The sequence below is a fragment of the Ostrinia furnacalis genome, unplaced genomic scaffold (assembly GCF_004193835.3).
Source record: "Ostrinia furnacalis isolate ACB-3 unplaced genomic scaffold, ASM419383v2 OfSCF6054, whole genome shotgun sequence".
NCBI lineage: Eukaryota > Metazoa > Arthropoda > Insecta > Lepidoptera > Crambidae > Ostrinia > Ostrinia furnacalis.
The window spans coordinates 346,749-368,031 of NW_021136293.1; the positions used below are offsets into that span (position 1 = coordinate 346,749).

General features: G+C 36.8%; 2 protein-coding genes across 5 annotated transcripts in view; one reads left to right on the forward strand and one right to left on the reverse strand.

Moving 5' to 3' along the window:
* The window catches only part of Flo2 (flotillin-2), a 267,627-nt gene that overhangs the window by 46,207 nt on the left and 200,137 nt on the right, over positions 1-21,283 (reverse strand). The gene's annotated exons all lie outside the window — the stretch shown is intronic.
* On the forward strand, positions 768-20,226 carry LOC114361909 (glucose dehydrogenase [FAD, quinone]). The gene is made up of 5 exons (XM_028317124.1): positions 768-980; positions 17,196-17,272; positions 17,829-17,973; positions 18,204-18,374; positions 18,495-20,226. The coding sequence occupies exons 2-5, from the start codon at positions 17,204-17,206 to the stop codon at positions 20,006-20,008; spliced, it is 1,899 nt and encodes a 632-aa protein (XP_028172925.1). The 5' UTR covers positions 768-980; positions 17,196-17,203; the 3' UTR covers positions 20,009-20,226.

Genomic DNA, 21,283 nt, shown 5'->3' on the forward strand with positions numbered 1-21,283 from the left:
TCTCAATTGGAGTCCTGAATTCGATTTCCGGAGGGGACGCATAAAATTGAAAATTCACTTGTATAATGGTTCCAACATTGCAGGTTTGAGTCAGCTTGTCTGAAGAATTTCGAGTATAAGATGGTGGAACTGTATCACCAGTGTCAGATTATGGGACATAATGGGCTAAGTATTAAGTTGGATTTCACAATTATTTTTTATATGAAGTCAGTTACCAAAGGTATGCAATAAACATGCATCTTGAAACTTATTTTACGCGCCTTGTATGTAATTTCCTAAGATGAATCAGAAGAAAGTTCGTTATAAACTTAATTGCGGCCATATCCTGATCATTGGAATTTTATGATAAAACGAAACATTCATGGAAAAATATAAACTACAACGAATAACATAGACCCTTAATAAAGTAGTTACTTTACATTACAGCTGTTCCACAAGGCATTAATTTCTATTTAAATCTAAATAAAGTGACGCTCAACATTTTCAGCAACAACAACAACTATACCTATTATAGCTGAATATATTTTTGAATGGTAATGTGGTACACAGACTGTAGAATTGTAAAATCTCTCAAACGCTGGTAAAAAACATTTTCAACGTGTTTATCGTCACGTTTTGACGAAGCTTTATTCCACGCGCATCAACTGCCCAATTTCACTGACCGGCTCGACCAACAGGTCCCAAAAAGAAAACAAGCAGGACAAATTGAGTCATAGCTCACATAGAATGTTCAGACCCTCCCACCATTTCACTTGCCGGCTATCGTGCGCAGGAGTTGAACGCCGACGATCGACGAACGTACCCGTTACTCCAAACCGGTAAATAAAAAAAGCATAACATCATCCAAGTATACGAAAACGAAGGGACAAAACCCTACAATGGACAGCGAAAGTGATCACAAATTTGTGCTCGCAGACGTTTTGTGACAGTGAAATTGTGTCTCTACGGATGTTATTGTTTGTGTCTGTGAAAACTTTGAGGTGAGTTTCTCCTTTTAGTGATATAGATGAATTTACAATCACTTCAGTCGGACGTTAACCTGACCGAAACTTGTCTTTTGCCAGTCTGTCTAATCGTTAGACACTAGACGCGAACATTAGACACATAAATCAATTTTGTAACTTGTCTTTTGCCAGTCTGTCTAGTGTCTAAACACTAAACGCGAAAATTAGACAAATTTGTTTAAGAACAAAAGTGTTAATGAACATAGTAATCCGTTTTGTTGTACCAAAACGTGTGAACTTATTTAGCTATTATGATCATAAAACTGCAATAGCCACAAATTAGTTAGCAGTGACAATAATCATCGTCTGTTTTGATTCGTGTTGTTGTTGACACTGTAACTGTAAATTATTGCAGTAAATACTCGTACAATGTTCATGAAATTCTAAGGTCTGACTGGATAGTCGACAGTCGTTCAGTTCAGAAAGCATACTACGGGTTTATTTAGCCGCCTGGCAACACATAACTAAAGTTTAGTTTTGTAACTAAACCATTCATAACAACTAACGAACTTCTGTATCTAGCAAGGAATAATCTGAATAATGGCACAGACGCACGGCACATCGGGCTAATACTATGGCATCTTTTTTAGATGTAAATCTCCCATTTTGGAACAAAATTATATTGTGTACAAATGTTTCTCCCAGATTCTCGGGATAGGTCACGTTCAAACTGTTTTTCAACTTAGCACTTCACAGGTGCCAAGATGAAGCTCCTATAGGTACAGACGACGGCACATCAAGTGTTTAACACTGTGGCATCATATGAACGTTGTACTCGTAATAGGGGTTATTTTGGAACAAAAAGTATTTTAGTCTGATTGTAGGTACCTACTTGCAAGAATACTTCAACTTATAAAAGACGATCACCCATAACAGTTCCTCCATCCATTTATAGATAAGTGCAACTCATGACGCAGAAAGTAACTTTCCTAGAAAGTAAAAATCAAGTTTAAGTGATGTTATTTATTTATTTCATTAAGTTGTTACTTACATGACTCAAATTTTGTGTATTGAATTGAATACCATTGATAGCGCTACATTAACATAAACATTTTAAACTCGTCTGGATTACATTATCTTACTTTAACTTTAACAGACGTCAAAGGTATGTCAAACTAAATACAAAAACACCGGATATGGTTAAAGTTAAATACTGTTAAAGTAATATGGTGCAAACCAGTCTTGATAAAGATAATGTAGCACAAATCTACTATCAAGACACACTCTTATAAGTTCGATTAGTATAAAGTGAGAAGAAGAAATTAGACGCTCGTGATGTGGTGCTCGAGAAGGATGCTTGGCATAACCTGGACACAGTTCCGAACCAACGCCTCGATCATCCAAGAGCTTTATGTCAAACAGCGTCTTTCTTCCATCATCCAAAGTCGTATTATCATTTTCTTTGGCCATATTACACGTGGAGACGTCGCTTCTGTTGAACGACTTGTCGTGCAGGGGAAGGTTGAGGGCACAAGAGCGCGCAACAGGTCGCCTATGCGCTGGACTGACCAGGTCAAAACCGTCCACAATGGTGCACAAGAATGGCTGCAGTGCGGGAGGAATGGCGACGGATTGTGAGGCTTGCCACCGGATCTGGTGTGACGACCACGACCACTTTGGCAAGAGTGTAGCGACGAAGAAGAAGTATCATGTAAAACTTAATCTCAAACATAACCTTTAATTTATTTGGTCAATCAACTTTACAGTATGTACTTCATAAAGTACATTTTAGTACACGAATTTTAGTGATACTTATGCATTTTTCTGTGCTGCTTCATGAATTTTTTAGCAGTTCAGTTAGCAGTTTTTTTAATTAAATTCAATTGAATTAAATAGACATAGACGGTACATTATGATTGAACAGAAGCCTCTAGGTTTTGTACGATGAACGTATTTTGATATAAATGACGTTAAACGATTTTGCACTTTGACAGCCTACTTTCATCATAGTTACCTATGGTTGCCCTAATCAAAATGCTATAATGGACACCATTAATTGCGTCTGATTACACAACACTAGTTATTTTCACCGGAACCGCTTAGCATTCTGGATGCTAGTGTTGTACAACACGTGCTGCGAGGCATGTGCTGCGCATGAGTGGATCGGAATCGCTTTCTACGGAATCTGAACGGCTGCGCATTGATCTGAGTTGGATCTTTGGTCCAGCCAAAAGATGAATACTAATCACTGCACACTTGTGACACTGACAAATGATAGTCAATACTAAGGCTGAGTTGCACCACCTAACTTTAAAGGTAACTATGACGATAACCGGTGCTTTTTGTATGGAGTTTGACCTGTAATGATTTTAGAATTAATATTGTATTTTATACGATTATTAGTTTCTTATAGATAGTTATTGTAATAATTTTGGTAGAATTTAAAAACCCATTATTAAAATTAAATACTTTACTTGATTACTTCCTGGACATTGTTGCAGATATTATAATGGTTTCAGAATTTATTCTGTATTATATTCAATTACATATTTCATGTTTATTATTTAATGTAATTATTTTAGAATTTTTATTGTATACAGTTTAGTAATTTAGAAATAAATTGTTATTTAAGTATTGATTTTGACTACTTCCGGGGCATGCTGTCGATAAGTCGTTTCGAGCCGGTTGACTTTGACGAATGGAAGGGGAAGTTGCCTTATCGCGGGCATGCCGCCGGACAGGCAGTTCGATTGGAGCATTCAAAGCAAGAAGTACTAACTTTAAGGTGTTATAATGTTGGAAATGTATAAATTAGTATCTTGAATAAATAAGTAATTGATCTAAAAGTAATTTTTAATGTAATGATTTTAGAATTAATATTGTATTTTATACGATTATTAGTTGCTTATAGATAGTTATTGTAATAATTTTGGTAGAATTTAAAAACCCATTATTAAAATTAAATACTTTACTTGATTACTTCCTGGACATTGTTGCAGATATTATAATGGTTTCAGAATTTATTCTGTATTATATTCAATTACATATTTCATGTTTATTATTTAATGTAATTATTTTAGAATTTTTATTGTATACAGTTTAGTAATTTAGAAATAAATTGTTATTTAAGTATTGATTTTGACTACTTCCGGGGCATGCTGTCGATAAGTCGTTTCGAGCCGGTTGACTTTGACGAATGGAAGGGGAAGTTGCCTTATCGCGGGCATGCCGCCGGACAGGCAGTTCGATTGGAGCATTCAAAGCAAGAAGTACTAACTTTAAGGTGTTATAATGTTGGAAATGTATAAATTAGTATCTTGAATAAATAAGTAATTGATCTAAAAGTAATTTTTCCTCATAGACCTCAACAGACTTTTTGACGTTTGTCAAAGTTAAAGTAAGATGGTGCAATTCAGCCTTATACTTTTATTATAAAGAGGTATAGTTCTTGAGGTTGTAGCGGGTAATCTCTGGACTACTGAACCGATTTTGAAAATGATTTTACCAATAGAAAGCCACTTTATTTGAGTTTCACCCGTAAAATGAACTTTCTGTGAAAAAAGGTGAATTTCGTTTTTTCGGGCGAAGCTGCCGGCAAAAAAGCTAGTTTTTGATAAGGAATGATTCAAACTATGTCGGTACACAATATTGTCACGATAAACATAATTATAGGTATTTACGGGAAAGAATGTACAGTGAAGGTCCCATGGCAATGGCTAGAGAGACTAACTCTCTCTCCCAGAGGTCCTGGACGTCCCAGGAGTATAAGTCAACTATACCGTAGAAGTACCTACAACCGCCTCTGTGGTCTAGTGGTAAACTACCTGCTTCAAATGCAGAGGTCCCGTGTTCGATTCCCAGTGGGGGCAAAGGATGATGGGCATAAATGTATGGAAAGTGGTACCCGCTCCAATAGCCATAACCAATATATATTTTAAAAGGCCTTTAGATGTAGGAAAATGTCTGCTATGGGGCCAGTTCTAATTCACGTTTTGAAAGCAGTAATTCCACTAAGTATTATAATGAAAGTATAACACAATCATCCATGTATACGAGTAGGTATTATGAATACAATCTATTAATATAACTAAAAGAAGCATTGAAAAGGAAAGGATTATACCTACGATGAACTACCCAAGCTATTAGCCCTTTATTCGCTTTCATCGTCATCATCATGATCATTTTAGCCATAGGACGTCCATTTGAACATAGGCCTCCCCCAATGATTTCCACAATGGCCGGTTGGTGGCGGCCTGCATTCAGCGCCTTCCCGCTACCTTTATGAGGTCGTCGGTCCATCTTGTGGGTGGACTTATTGGGTTTTGTGGGTTTATTCGCTTTAGCAACTCATAATAAAACCCGTAAGAAGTAATAAAACTTTAACCCCTTTATTAATAAAAGTTACACCCTCAGATCATAGAAAGAGAATAGATATGAAGTCGCGCGTAACTACAACGAGAACCAGTGTCCCCACATTTCCCCCACCACAGCTCCCACACACACATTCAACTGTGTAAAAACAAAGCGACTGAGAGTCTACGACAACATGTGCAACCGGCTTAAAAGTGCTGTGATTGGCCATAAGGCATGCCTTATAGCCAATCAATGGCCGCGTGACGTGACGCACACTTTGAAAACTAGTGAGAGAACAAAGATAAAATGGAGTCGACAAAATATCGATACTATAAATCGCTAGGGGCAAGGCTCGAAACTGATTTCACAAAATGCTTATGTATGAAAACCTTTTTATTATTTACGTTATTATTAACTACTATCACGCATTTACTTTTTAATTATGGCGATCTGTGTACCGCACATGTTTATCAAAAATAATGCCTATGTTAGGCTTTCACTAGCTCTTATAGTAATTACATAGTTGACAGTTACTAATTACTTCTACTGTTATTATTTTTTTTGTAAAATGTTATAATCGCAAGTAACACATCATTTTTTATTTAAAATTACAAAATAGAAAATTATAATTTACTTCTATTTATCGATAATAGGAAACCGCATTAGAACACGAGCACGGCACTATGTTACGACCGGCACATGCGGCCGTACTGTGTATTGTCACACGACAGTGGATATCGGAAGAAATTAAATACATTGCGCAGTAGTTGAGCATGACATAAAGTGGTTGCTAACTAAATCGTCAATGTACAAGTGTGTTAGAATTTTTATCACCACTGATTTCGATATCGCAGTAACTGTTACGGCACTGAATTCGTTCGTAAAAATGTTTAGTTTTTTTTTTTGCAAGGCTTGTTTATTAGAACTTTGCAAGTGGTCAAAAGGATAGAAAAATTGCTTCAAAATCGTTTCGCCTATGCTATGGATATGTCTATGCTCCGACTATAAAGAAATAGTGGCCAAAATGATTGCAAGTTTTGGTGTAATGGGTTGTAACATGAGCATTAAACTTAATTTCCTTAATTCGCCCATTGATTACTTCCCAGAAAATCTAGGAGCCGTTAGCGAAGAACAAGGCGAAAGATTTCACCAAGATTTGAAAGAGCTTGAAGTCCGGTATCAAGGAAGATGTAATACTAGCATGATAACGGACTATTGTTGGTTATTGAAGCACGACTATCCAAACCGGAAATTTAAGCGAAAATCGAACAACCGAAGCTTCCAGGAAAAAAAGGACCAGGTTTCACAAATAAAATTTACATGTAATTTAGACTAGTAAATAGTTATCATTATATTTTAGTAGTTTTTTAAGTTAAAAGTAATGTACTTCTTTAAATATATATTTTTTTATGTGAAAACTTCTGATTTTTTCCTATTTTCTATCTGTACCTTTTTTTGAAAAATCTAGAGGTGATGGAGAAAAACTAAGTACATATTCGTAATCAGCGCACCAAAATACCTTAGAATCAGCTATCAAATTCTAGAGAGGAAGTTATGACCCTCATTTTGCAGGCCTGTGTTATTAGTCCATCCGCCGTACAGCCCCGACCTAAGCCCTAATGATTTCCATACTTTCCCTAAAATAAAGAATAAATTGCGTGGTCAGAGATTTTCATCACCTGAAGAAGCTGTGGAAGCCTACAAAACGGCCATTTTGGAGACCCAAACTTCCGAATGAAATGGTTGCTTCAATGAATGGTTTCGTGTATGTAAAAATGTGTCAAATTTCGCGGAGAATACTTTAAAAAGCAATAAATACATTTTTAAATAGTAATGTTGTTTCACTTCCTTGATTCCCGAAATTTTCAGTGCCGCCCTCGTAAATTGCGACAACTCTCACAGGAAAGATCGTGTGGACAAACCACAACGCTACTGGCCAAGAGCTTCTTCGTTGTGGATTAAAAAAGTAATTGACTAAAATATTTGATGAAAATTAAAAATTATTAACTTTCAATGTAGAAAATACAATCAGCATCAAATATGTAGATCGTGACAACTAAAGTAACCAAAAGTTCGCAACACATGTTTGTTACAAATTGGAGTTCTGCTATCAAATTTTTGACCACTTTGTCTGTCACGAACTGTTTGACGCTGACTGTACCTACATATGTAATTTTAAACTGGGGGATAGCAAGGGATAGTAGAATGGAATAAAACTGCTCATGAGCCTTCAACCAACATTTTATTTTCCATATTATATTACAACGCATAAAATTGGTTTAAAAACTTGCTCCAACTGAATACATAAACTTTTGAGTGAAACGTGAAGCAATCGGAACCGTGTCTTAGCCTACGATCAGTTCGAATAAAATTCATATAAGTAATATAATTAGCTAATTATCTCCGCGTACAGCGATGCGACTTAGTCGCGAAGCGATTTGTCGCTTGTAAATCTAACTTCTAAAATTTGCGACGTGCGATCAAATCTATACCACGCTACAGTAAGGCACATTAGTGGTAGAATGCTATGAGATCCTACATCCAAATTGGAATCGCAGTGTCGCGTTTGATAAAAGTTTAACACCACGAGAAATGAGCGCCACAGCGATGCGACCAAATACCACATTTGAAAAAACTACCAGACTGTAGCCCTTCAAGTAACAGCGACTCGAAATCAATTGTTATCACGATCGACCACTTGGGGTACCACGAGTTAAGAGTTTAAGAGCCAGTAAATCTTTTGTCATTTGATCCATTTATGAGTAACAAAAGTATATATTTTTCTCTCAAGAGCTTATTATTACCTAGGTTAGTAAATAAATTATTGTAAAGATTAGAGCTACTTTTAGATTTCTTACGTATCTCGCCTGCGACAAAAACTTTTAGTAACATTTTCTGCAGCTCTATCTTTAGTGCAGTATACGTGACTACGCAATGTTCAGTTATGCGTTTCTTTCAAACGACCGAAGTTTCAATTATAAAAATACAAATCCTGTGACATAGTTAAGCATATCCGACACAATATACACAAAGGCATTTTAACATATCATAAAACTAAAAATAATTGCGCGCCAAAACTATGCTAGGTCAACTTTGAAAATTATGTTGCGACTTGTCGCAAGCTGGTGTCTGCGATTAATCGCAACGCTGTGGCGTCCAGGACCAGTGGTTACGTTGACATGGTTCCTTTGCGTGAGTTCGATTTCCATCAAATGTATAGTTAAAGGGGTGCCAAGTGATAACATTTTGGCAAATTGATTTGAGATTGGTTTTTTCCAAGTTATGCTACATTAGTTTAATGCTATAGTGTCTACCTAGGTATGAATCCTACTAATATTATAAATGCGAAAGTTTGTTACTCTTTCACGCAATAACTAATGAACGGATTTTGATGAAAATTTACTGTATTATTGACGATTTGTGACAAACTGAATTTCACGCAATAGAAGCTGCGGGCAAAAGCTAGTCTCTACATACATAATAATATTATAAAACAAAGTCGCTTTTCTGTCTGTCCGTCTCTTGTACGCTTAGATCTTTAAAACTACGCTACGGATTTTGATACAGTTTTTTAAATAGATAGTTATTCTAGAGGAAGATTTTTAAGTATAAAACATTGTACCTGTACGAAGCAGGGGCGGGTCGCTAGTTTAGAATAAATACAATAAGCAGACACTAAAACATAAACTAATGCACACAACTAATGTCGAAATGTTTCGTACCGTGTTTTATTTATTAATAATTAACATTTATCATAAATTTTGATTCTAGCTGCGAGAGAATTCTTAATAGTAGACTTTTACTGGAATATTTAACAGAATTTTTCTAAGAGAATGTAGTTACATTTGTTCATATGAATAAGTACACAAAGTATAAAGAAAGCATTTAAAGGCAGTTCCACACTTGTGTAATATAATCTACAGTAATTCATTAAAAAGAGGAAAGATTTGTTTGTTTGCATTGAATAAGTTACGAAACTACTGGACAGATTTGAAAAATTCAACGTTATTTCTGATGAAACTTTACAATGTTATTCAGAAAAGTTAGAACTTAGGCGACTTGTCTAAATCTACGTAAACGAAGCACGGGGAAAAAGCTAGTCTATCATATAATTTGTTCACCGAAAAATGTGTTTTTTAAACTCGATTTCAGGTTCAACGCGGGCGTTTCATGCAATGCTCGCAGCGCCATTCGTTTAGAATGAGGGTTTTCGCGAATGAAAGACCTAGATGGCGGGACGTGGATGTGGGTCTGACTGCTGCGTGATTGGTAGATTTTGACATATCATCTGTCAATATCATGTCAAAAATAACCAATCATGCAGCATTTGGACCTCGCGTCTACGTATTGCCATCTGGCGGATCTTTCATTCGCGAAAACCCTCATTCGCGTTACATTACATTACACAAGTCTGGACCCACCTTAAAATTTCACTGTAGCTATCTTCGATATAGTAAAAAAATTACGTGTGAAACTAGAGTTACAAGTGCTCATTATAAATATCAAGTGTACAGTGAATATTAAGTGAATAACAGATGAATAAATAGTGTGCGTATTTAGATTTAAAAATACATAAATATTATAACAGAAAGAGAAATAACACTACGGTATATGCATCCGTCAAGTGTAAATGTATTGGGCAATATTAAGGTATGTTCACATTGGTGCGGGGCGTATGCGGGGCGTAGACTGAACGTGTAGAGCCCCGCGAACGCCCCGCTCCAATGTGAACACACCTTTATTCATCATACTTTGAAACTTTAAAGTTTCAACACATTTCATCAATATACGTGAAATATTCGAATTCGCGCAACATACGTTCATACTATACCAATATTATGATACAATAAAATTCATTTATCTTTTGTAACATAGTATATTGTGAAATATAACCCACCAGTCGCTGTATACAAAACAGTCCATGTAAATGCGATTCTGTATCAGTGATTGTCACAGTGTAGATACTTCCATAGCAAGAAGAGAGTACCTAAAGGCTAAGTCACACCACCTTAACCGTAACTGTAACTCTAACCGGTGTTTTTGTACGGAGTTTGATATTTGTTATAGTTAGGTTGAGTTGCACCACCACCTTATTTTAACCGTAACAATAGCCGGTGCTTTTTGTATGGAGTTTGACAGATTTTTGACGTTTGTCAAAGTTAAAGCAAGATGGTGCAACCCAGCCTTTAATATGTAAGATGATGTAACCCAGAGTAAGTTTTTGCAGTCTTTTATTTTTAACTAAATTAGGTGGGGTGAAGCGGGCTTACAGAAAGTTCAAAATTTTTAGTAAAATTTAATTTTACAATTAATAATTTAATGGCAAGTGTACATCGTAGAGAGACTTGTAATGAAAATCAGGGAGGTGATCTAAGAACGATTTTATCGATTTTCTATTTTTACAATAATATTGTAAGGAGGCCTTTGTCCAGCAGTGGACGTCTCTCGGCTGAAGCGAACGAAAGAACGATTACAAAGATGAAAGATTTGATTGTTTTTATTGAAAAAATCTTTCACCATTTGAATCCTACATTATTTCTGATGAACATAGGCGGTATACGAAGTTCGCCGAGTCAGCTAGTAAATAATAAAAATATTACGTGAATCGAGTTTTAGAATAAATCGACCTTTTTAAGAAGAATCACCATCCCCAATTTTGGAATTAAAAGTAACAATGACTTCTAAAAATAACACAGTGGCATAAAATTTAAATATAAAATCTACAACACTCTTTTATTACAGTTTTTTAAATTTCTGACTCTATCAAATAGATTTTAGAATGGTAAGAAGTGGAAAAATAAAATATTTAAACAATTTCTGATAACTAATGCTCAGTGACGTATAAAAACTAAATAATACTGAGTAAAAAAACAGAGCCCGTCTCACCCCACCCGACACGGTACAAAACACGACATCACGGCGTCCGTCCGACCGGACAGTGTCCGGGAAATGAAACGTCCAGTTCGGCCGCCGGACTATTAAGATGGTGTTCCTGGTGGTGTCCGGGCACTGTCCGGACAGTGTCCAAGATTTCCGGACAGTCCGGTTTTTGTCCGGACAGTGTCCGGGTGATGTCCGGCTACCGGACGGCCGCGTCCGCTCCCCGACGGCTTAGTAGTCGTCGATGTCGTACAGGTTGTCGATCTCTTCATCGTCCAACTGCATGGACTGGAAGTCTACTTTGTAACGAAGGAGCCCTGTAATTAAAAATATAAATTAATATTCAGTCAATCGTATAATAAAAATGAATGTGTGGCAAAGGAAAGAATCAGTGTGATTTGATTACCATGAGTTTACGATAGATACCTATGCTCTCTAGCGAGTGCGTCAAAAAAAAATTAAGATTTTAGTTCTTGAAAGTGGCCGCTAGTGGCACTGTATAATTTGTCATACATTTAATGTCATTTTTTACGCAGTCGTTAGCGAGCACACCTCACGTAAGCTCGTGGTAAGCACACAGAATGGTTTTTTTATTGTATTTTTCAACAATTCAAATCAACCCGCTACAAAATATCTAATTTCTCCCAAATAATATTGAGCGTTGTGTTTGTATTCAAATATGATTTTAAATCACTTGAGAGAATCCGACATTTGTTATAGGTAGGTTAAAGTGCCAAAAAATAATACCAAAAATCTTGAAAAATAAATGTAAGCATAAAAAAACATACACATAAATAAAATCCAATCTCTGAAAAACAGCTTTGTTAAAAAAATACATATAACTAAAACAAAAGGTGTACACACACTGAAACTATCTTGTGTAACGTCTTATGTTCCAGATAAGACACAAGTAGAACACAAAATGCTTCCAGTGAGCTACTATCTCAGACACACGAAGGAAAATCAAACCATGCATTAAAGCATTTTTGTTACCTTTCATCCAACAATGAATGCATGAAATAAATCTTGTTTAATGTAATTATATCCTAAAAACTATAACCTATCGAAACTGAGTCGCTTCTTGAAATGATTTTGTTGTTACGATGAAAGTTTTCAATCAAAATTAGCTATTATGTGTGAGAATTGCCAGGTGCTCAAATAGAGAGACGTCCCGATTCTGGGGTTCGATTTAAATCACCGAAAAATACACTGAACCTGGCAACATTATAATGATCAGCATCTCAGATGTGTCGTATGAAAACTCACTTATTCTCACACATTTAACTTACAATTTGATCTTCTTAGCAGCTTTTATTATAGCATTTTTCACGATACCAAAGTGGATGCCAATTTTTGTTCTCAGTATTAAATTGTATTTTATTGTAAGAAAGGTAAATTGACAACGCCTTACGTTTAAATATTAACTTCATAAGTCTGTTTTCAATAATACGGAGTTGAACAGTGTCAAATATTTGACATAATAATGTATTATGACAAGACCACTCAGATTCACTTCAGTGGATGTACACCCTATATTTTTTACGGATGCCGGCACATCTAACTAAATACTCTGTCATCTTTGGGCTATATTTCACCGGGACACCACGGCGGCGCAACCAGTCGCCGCTACCAACAAAATGTATACTTTGTGCAACCAAACGGACACCAGGTGAGTAACTCTCTATAGAGCTGTATATGTCACCGGAAAATAACAAGACTCGTAAGTTGATCAATTTTCTAGGTAGTNGAGCTGGCAGACGCCAATGTTGCCCCTCAGTCCGGTCTATACGACCCATGACGCCAGGGGGGGGGCATTTAGTCGCTGGCTAGTCACCGCCTGCCATTTTTTCAGTCCGAGACTATGAACCAGGCAGGTGTCCCGTAGTCTCCATCCATAGCCCAGTAACCAGTCCATCCATCCTTCATCCATAACCCTAGTCCGTTCTCCAATAACTGCAATAGCTCCTGTGCACAGGCTGGGGCTGGTCTCTGGCTACACCCCATGATATAGTCAGAGACTAGATCCAGCATGTGCACCACTTTCACTTTTGTCGATTATTTTGCGCTTGAAACGGCCTCTACGTGTTGGATCTGTATCCCCACGCAAGCCTTATAAAGGACCGGGCCACTTTTGACCCGTGAGCTCCAAAGCGTACAAACATAATAATAAATCATTTATTTGCCAGAATACGGTTACAAATGGTTATAAAAAGAGAAGTTTCCAACATATTCTATCGTATATACGATGTGCAAATATTACAAAAAATTACAAAAAATATGGTTATGTTTTTAATATTAAAAAGTAGTATCATTATTAATTGAATGTCATGCAAATGTCAGAAAATGATAATGAATTATTGAAATAGCACAAACATATTACATTAGATTCAAACATAATAATAATGTCATATTTTAAGAAATTTTTAAATGTCAAGTAGGTACAAAATGTCAAAAAGATTTTTCGGTCAGGAATTCACTGACTGTGTAATACATCTTTTGTTTTAAGAATTCTAATAAATTATTTCTAAATTTAGTAAATGTCAATGTTTTAATATCTTCGGGTAATTTATTAAATATTTTTATTGCCATACAATGAACATTCCTTGAGTAGAGGGTCAATCTTTGCGGGAGAATTCTCAAATTTTCAGTTTTCCTGCCTCTGTACCTATCAAAGTCTTTGTTTTTATCGAAGAGATGAATGTATCTTTTAACAAAAATCGAAATTTCCAATATATATAGGCAGGGAAGTGGCAAAATGTTTAGAGCCTTGAATAGAGGTTTACAACTATCCAAATAATGTACCCCACAGATTGATCGAATACATTTCTTTTGCATTTTAAAAGCTCTTGGCATATCCACAGAGTTTCCCCATAATATGAGACCATATCGTAGCACAGATCCCACATATCCATGATAAGCCATGACTGCTGAATCTTTAGATGCTACTTGGTGTTAGGTAAATGGGTATATGAGCCGACACTAGCCCATGTTAACATGGTCATATAAATGGTATGGTGAAGTCAGAAAATTGATATCTTCATTTTAATTATTTTATTTTTCATACAAATCGGATTTTATAAAATTTATTTTGTATGAAAATTCGCCGAAAGATTAAACTTCTCCTTCCAACTGTTGGAAGGAGAAGTTTAGTCTTTCGGCGAGGGTTTGAATCTTGCTGGAATAAGTAAATGTGTTTTCTAACAAATATTGCTGTTTCTAGAATATAAATGGATGGTAGAGTTAACATTTTTTCATGAACAAAATGAGGTTTGCAACTGACTCTTTGTTTTATATTTACAATTATTCTTAAGCATTTCTTTTGCATAATGAATAGATCTGCAAAATCACAGCTGTGACCCCACATGATGATGCCATAGCGCAGCTAGGCGTACGCGTAGGCGTAGTAAGCAGATAATGCGGTTTCTTTACTTTTTCCAGTTTAGGTGAGTATCTAATGTGAGGCCTAGGAGAGTGAACTCGCTTATTTCTTGGATATACAGTGTGTCCGGGCATGTAGTGATCAAACTTTAAGGGCGTAATCTATGGACAATTTTATCGATGAAAATACTTCAAATTTGGGGCCTGACCCATTTCTCGAAAAAATACATCGATTTAAGTTTTTAATTTTTAGTTTGCACCTCTTCTTTAAAAAACAAGTGAAAGCGTGGGTAGCTTAACATTAATAGGCAAATATTTTATATCATGCGATAGCCAATAAAATTATCTATTAGTAGAAGAAGAAACCAGACACAAGTTTCATACATTTTATGGGAGTAAGAATGAATTTAATTAGAAAAAGACATGATTTTTTTCACTTCTTTTTCAATTATTTTCCAACACAAGAAAAACCAGGTCGTTAAGGTATGTTTTATTTGCATTGTATTATNCCATTGTCCTTTTTCTGTTCGGTTTGGTTGGTGGTAGGACTTGTTCTAAGTCCGACTGGCTAGCTACCACCATCTTACCTAAGTCTTGTTAACAATGCTGTTAACATAACAACAATGTTAACAGCATTGTTGTGTTCCGGCAGTTAGAGGTAAGATAGCCAGTTCCTCCGTGGTTGAGGATTCCGGGTGAAGCTCGCTTCCACCTTCGGCCTGATCATCACTTACCATCAGGTGAGAGCCAAGAGCTTCCTCGTTCTGGATAAAAAAAAAGCCGACCACTTACTGGACACATACAACATTTCTAGATTTTTTTGCAAAGTAGTATCTAGTACATACATAAGATGCTTGAGTGTTTGGCTTTATTTGCCGTGTGACTTGATCTTTTTAAGTGCCCTTTAGTCTAGACGCAGACCACCGACTTTTAGTTGGCCGATAGTTGGGCCCGATTCTAATTTGTATGAAGAATTGACCAATACCAAATCGGTGTAATGTGCTCACTTCCATACATCTTTATACTGATTAAGAGCCCGACCCAACTATGGGCCAACTAAAACTCGGTAGTCTGCGCTTAGGCTTAAAGTTAGACACATGAACATAAAGGCTAATAAACACGGTCGTTGACAATTGCTACAATCAATTCGTCTTGATCAGAAAATAGTATTATTTGGATCGTAAAGTGGTAATTGTTGACTCGCAAACGATACTTCAGAGATAGTACCAGTTGATATTTTAAAACAATCGCGTGCCTTGCAATCGTAAGGAAATACCTAAACATGAAAACTCAATTAAGGTGAGATGCGCGGAATTGAATATACTACAAAAAGAAATGTATTATTAGAGTGGGAAGCATATCAGATACATAAATTGTTGAGGCATAATAGCATCTATCACAATTACTTAAGATGCCATATTATTTTTTACCATGATATAATATAAGATCACAAACTTGCTGTTTACTTACGGTTATTGTATGACAGTCATTTCCTTATAAAATTTAACGATCGATTCCTAATGAAATAAACGATGACCAAAAACTTTTGCCCATCCAATTTGAAATAGTAAAACTTTGGTAGAGGCTTAATATACATGAAAGCTAATGTAAGAGCCATGTAGATATCTGGTTTGATTTGGATCTTTATTTTTAATTTTAAGTAGAGTTACTTTTATCTTTGATTACACATGAGAACATAAACAGAGTTAAGTTGTCCGACACTAAACCTTCCCAGCTATTACATTGTTAGGAGGGAGCCACTATCAACACTGGGTTATCAGTGTCGATTTTCGCCACTTTAGAAAACACTGAAATGTAATTTACAGGACGCCAGGTACTATCAATACTGGGAAGTTCCGATTTTTGCCCCTTGACGTTTTAGAATCGTTCAACGATAACATTAAGTATGTCAAACGAAACAAAAGACGTCTGCTGTTTACGAGTTACGACCAGTGTTCCATTTTCCCAGATTTTTCACGGAACACAAAACCACTTCTCTTGTAAAGGAAGCATTTGCACAGGGAAGTTGTCACGCGCTTCACGGCGCGAAGTGTGTCAATACGAGTCGACCGTTAAAGTCGACGTGCGTCCGCGCATGCCTGCTTCATAACGGTGTCGCACGCGTCACTAGTGTGACACCTGACTTGGAATTACTTTTGGCTCATTGGATATGTAATTATTTATTACACGTTCACGTCAATTACCTGCTTGTTTTATTTTACAGATTGTCTAGGTTTTTACTAAATTGTTTTAATTATATTTACAGTTCATCAATCCCAAACATATTCCCAAAGCGACAAGCCCTAGTGCAGGGATGGCGAAACTTTATAGGGCAGCGTGCCACTTTTCTAAAAAAAAGGCATCGTACAAGTGGCGCTACTGCCTAGTGACAGCATTACAGCACCATACTCTACAGTGGCGCCAACTGATGAGGGCAAACACGATATTCAAATCACATAATTTATTATTTTATTTCATAATGAATTTTGGAGTGATTGGTGGCGTGCCCTAAATATTGTGGCGCGTGCCATTGGTTCGCCATCCCTGCCCCAGTGATATGAGGAAAAATGTACCCACTGCTGCTGTCATGACATAGCAATCACCATAATTAATTAATAATCATTTGTCCTATCGTTCCAGGTGCAAAGATGAGCTCGATAGTGAACGCGGCCGCCGACGTCATATCGGGCACGGCGATCGCAGCCGCGAGTACTCAGGTAACTATAAAATATTTGCATATATCTGATTAATTTCTACAAGCAATAAATTGCAGCAAAGTGGAACCTTGCTCATAAAGATGTTGATGGAGAAAGATAGCGTAGCCACGAACACGAATTACTAGAGACCTAGAGGTAGATACAGCGAATCTTACCGTAAAGCGTTTATTTTAATGTATGGTAGTTTCGCAGTGGGCAAGATTCAACATTGCATTTCGTCGCTTTTCATTCTTAAGATGATGGAAAAGCGCAGAAAGCCACCATAACTGCATATCCGTATTTTAGGCTCTAAAATTTTTTTTCTATTATCATCACAATAGGGTTCTAGGGTAATTATTAGCCCATACATTCATAGTGGGTAATTATTAGCCCATACAATCTGGTGTGAAATCAACGCAGATTGATAGAGTCAGCCGTGTTGAACTGAACATTGATGCATTAAGAGAAAATAATAAATAGGAACAGATACTACGATTTGACTGTTTCTCCAGACAGCCTTTAGTTTATTTCTAGATGCAAACGATATCTTTCTGATTTTAAACTATGTCAATTCCAGGTGACCTGGTTCATACCTATGTTGGTAGCCGCCATCGCATACTACCAGTTCGACCAGACAGACCCTGAAGGTCGTCCTGCAGATGTGCCAGACACACTCATGCTGCCAGAGTACGACTTTATCGTAGTGGGAGCGGGTTCCGCTGGTCAGTGAGTATAAGAAGTTATGGTATAACGCCTGATAGAGTTTATGTAGCAAAGTTCATGACGCGCGCGAACGTGTACAATATTTTAGTTAATTTTAGTTTGTCTCTCATAGTATGATTCTGATAATGAAGGAAATTGATTTTCCCTGAATCATCAATGTACCACCATGCCTTTTAGGACATTAAGAGAAGTTGATTTTGGTTCTAAGAATGTTTTTTTTGTGTTTCAGGTGCAGTAGTAGCTAATCGCCTCTCAGAGATTGGCCATTGGAAAGTTCTACTATTAGAAGCCGGTGGAGATGAGACAGAGATATCTGACGTCCCTCTCCTAGCGGGATACCTGCAGCTTAGCAAGCTGGACTGGAAGTATAAGACTGAGCCTCAAGGAACAAGCTGTTTAGGTAATGTATATTGCCAAAAGGTTTTTCAAGAGTAGCTAGAATACTTATCAATATAACTTCATAAAGTAGGTGGTACTTGTTAATATTAAACTATAATTTTCCTAATTGTTATTTTTTCAGCCATGGAAGGAGGTCGCTGTAACTGGCCACGTGGCAAAGTCCTCGGCGGTAGTTCAGTCCTGAACTACATGTTGTATTTGCGAGGAAACAAAAAGGACTACGACGGGTGGGAGGCGTTAGGCAACAAAGGCTGGGGGTACAAAGACGTTTTGTACTACTTCAAGAAGTCTGAAGATAATCAAAACCCTTCTTTGGCGCAAACGCCATACCACAGTAAGGGTGGATATCTAACTATATCTGAGGCTCCGTACCACACTCCGTTGGTTACGAGTTTCATCGAAGCTGGCATGGAGTTGGGGTACATGAACAGAGATATCAATGGGGAAAATCAAACAGGGTTTATGGTGGCACAAGGAACCTTACGACGAGGTAGTCGCTGCTCTACTTCGAAGGCATTTCTACGACCTGCAAAAGACCGCAAGAACTTGCATATAGCTATGCATTCCCATGTGACAAAGGTCATGATAGATCCGCGGACGAAAATAGCTTTTGCCGTAGAATTCGTTCGCAATAAAATGATATATCGAATCCGAGCTCGAAAGGAAGTTATTCTGTCAGCAGGAACAGTCAATTCAGCACAGTTACTCATGCTGTCAGGCATCGGGCCTGCTGAAGAACTAACAAAACATCGAATACCAGTTATACAAAATCTCAAAGTAGGAAGAAACCTGCAGGATCACATCGGTTTGGGCGGTTTAGCTTTTATGGTAAACAAAAAAGTATCAATCGTGGAGCATCGACTACATACAGTGAGCACACTGATGGAATATGCTGTGCTAGGGGAAGGGCCTTTGACTATAATGGGAGGAGTCGAAGGTCTTGCATTTGTTAATACAAAGTACATGAACGCGACAGACGACTTCCCAGATATTGAATTTCATTTCATATCAGGATCAACGAATTCTGACGGAGGCGAGCAACTGAGAAAAGTACACGGATTATCAGAGAGTTTCTATGACGCTGTATTCCGACCGATCAACAACATGGATGTGTGGAGTATCATCCCAATGCTTCTACGTCCTAGAAGCAAGGGATTTATCCAGTTACGTAGCGCGAACCCTTACGATTACCCATACATATACCCGAATTACTTGACTGACGAGATGGATGTCAAAACTTTGGTGGAAGGCGTGAAAATTGCCGTGGCTGTGTCAAGGACGAAGGCCTTTCAGAGGTACGGCTCGGTATTGAACAAGCACGTGTTCCCTGCTTGTGCTAGCATACAGAGGTATACCGATGCGTACTGGGAATGCATGATCAGGCAGTATACTTGTACGATATACCATCCTGTCGGGACTGCGAAGATGGGTCCGTATTGGGACCCAGACGCGGTTGTGGACACTGAGTTGAGGGTGTACGGTGTTAAGGGACTCAGGGTCATCGATGGCAGTATAATACCCAACCTTGTCAGTGGGAACACCAACGCCCCCATCATAATGATCGGGGAGAAAGGCAGTGACATGATCAAGGAGTTCTGGCTCAAGCGGAGGGTCTCAAGAAGATACTACGCCTGATGGTCACGTACAAAACTTATTAGGTATTAATCAGTATTATGGGGCTCGCCTTCTGTAAATAGCGTTGTAATTTATTTTTGTTGTTATTCTATAAATAAGTTGATGCGTAACTACACGTGTCGATAGCATTTAAAACCTGGACATTACAAAGTTTATTACTGATCTATGATGATGACATAAGGTATCTTATTGTTTCTCATAAATCTACCTTACTTTGATTCCTGTTGAATAAATTAAATACAAAATATTGCGTTTTATTTTTCCTACATTGTAATCAAAATAATGTCGGGTCCAATAGGTTACTTATTAATTATTTTTATACGTTCCCAATAAATGATTTGTTAACTACAATACATACACAATTCATGAACAAGAACTAAGCACTTCAGAGGGCATATTGCGTTTAATTTGTTCTTTATCTCTGTTGATTGTATAACAATCGCAAACCCATATTTGCGATAACTGAAACAATTACAAGTAGGTGGGTACTTCGGTTAAATACAATACAGCAATTTGTCAAGTTTAATTTGATTGAAACTGAAATGAAGATAATCCACAGAATACCATTTCTATTTTCAGCAGGCCTTATTTGCATTTTATTAAGAACCAGTATAACTTTAAGAACCATTATTATTTTAAACTGTAACAGTTTTAAGCGTAGAAATTTGATTCTAGATAACCAAAAATAAGAAAACGCAATAAATGTAAAAGATTATTTTATTAATAAATACTTATTATGCAGTTCTGTAATTAAAAATATATCATTTAGAAGATAATAATTTCGTTATCAAAGGTTAAAGTATACAAAACGAGGTCACAATAAGTGACAATGAACGTAACATAATGAACAAAAGTAATTTGCTGATGAAAGCATCTTTTTAAATAATACATAATAATGCACAGATTAATTTAACGCAGAGAGTTACACCACAGTTACACTTACAGTAGATATAATTTAAATGAATAAAGTTTAGGATTTAGTTGTCCTGCCTGATAACAATTTTTTATTCTACTAGACGAAAATTATAGCTACCTATGTTTCGTAGAAGTAAATTTTAAATTAATTGCAGGCTTTAAAACCCCGGTAACAGATAAAGAAAATACATGACTGATGATGAGAAAAAAATCAGAAGGTTCGTCTATGCAAAACACTTTTTTTTTGTACACGCGTTCTCCACGAATTACTCGTCTTGCTTCTGCCAATGAAGTTGTTCAGATTAGTATTCATTCACAGAAAATGTATATTCTGTTTTACCTGTATGTATCTACTCTGTA

Bases quoted from the DNA above. Each gene is read 5' to 3' on its own strand.
- LOC114361909 (XM_028317124.1), top strand. From the start codon at position 17,204: ATGAGCTCGATAGTGAACGCGGCCGCCGACGTCATATCGGGCACGGCG. The intron at 17,273-17,828 runs GTAACTATAAAA...TGTCAATTCCAG, and splicing joins TCGCAGCCGCGAGTACTCAG to GTGACCTGGTTCATACCTAT. The intron at 17,974-18,203 runs GTCAGTGAGTAT...TTTGTGTTTCAG, and splicing joins AGTGGGAGCGGGTTCCGCTG to GTGCAGTAGTAGCTAATCGC.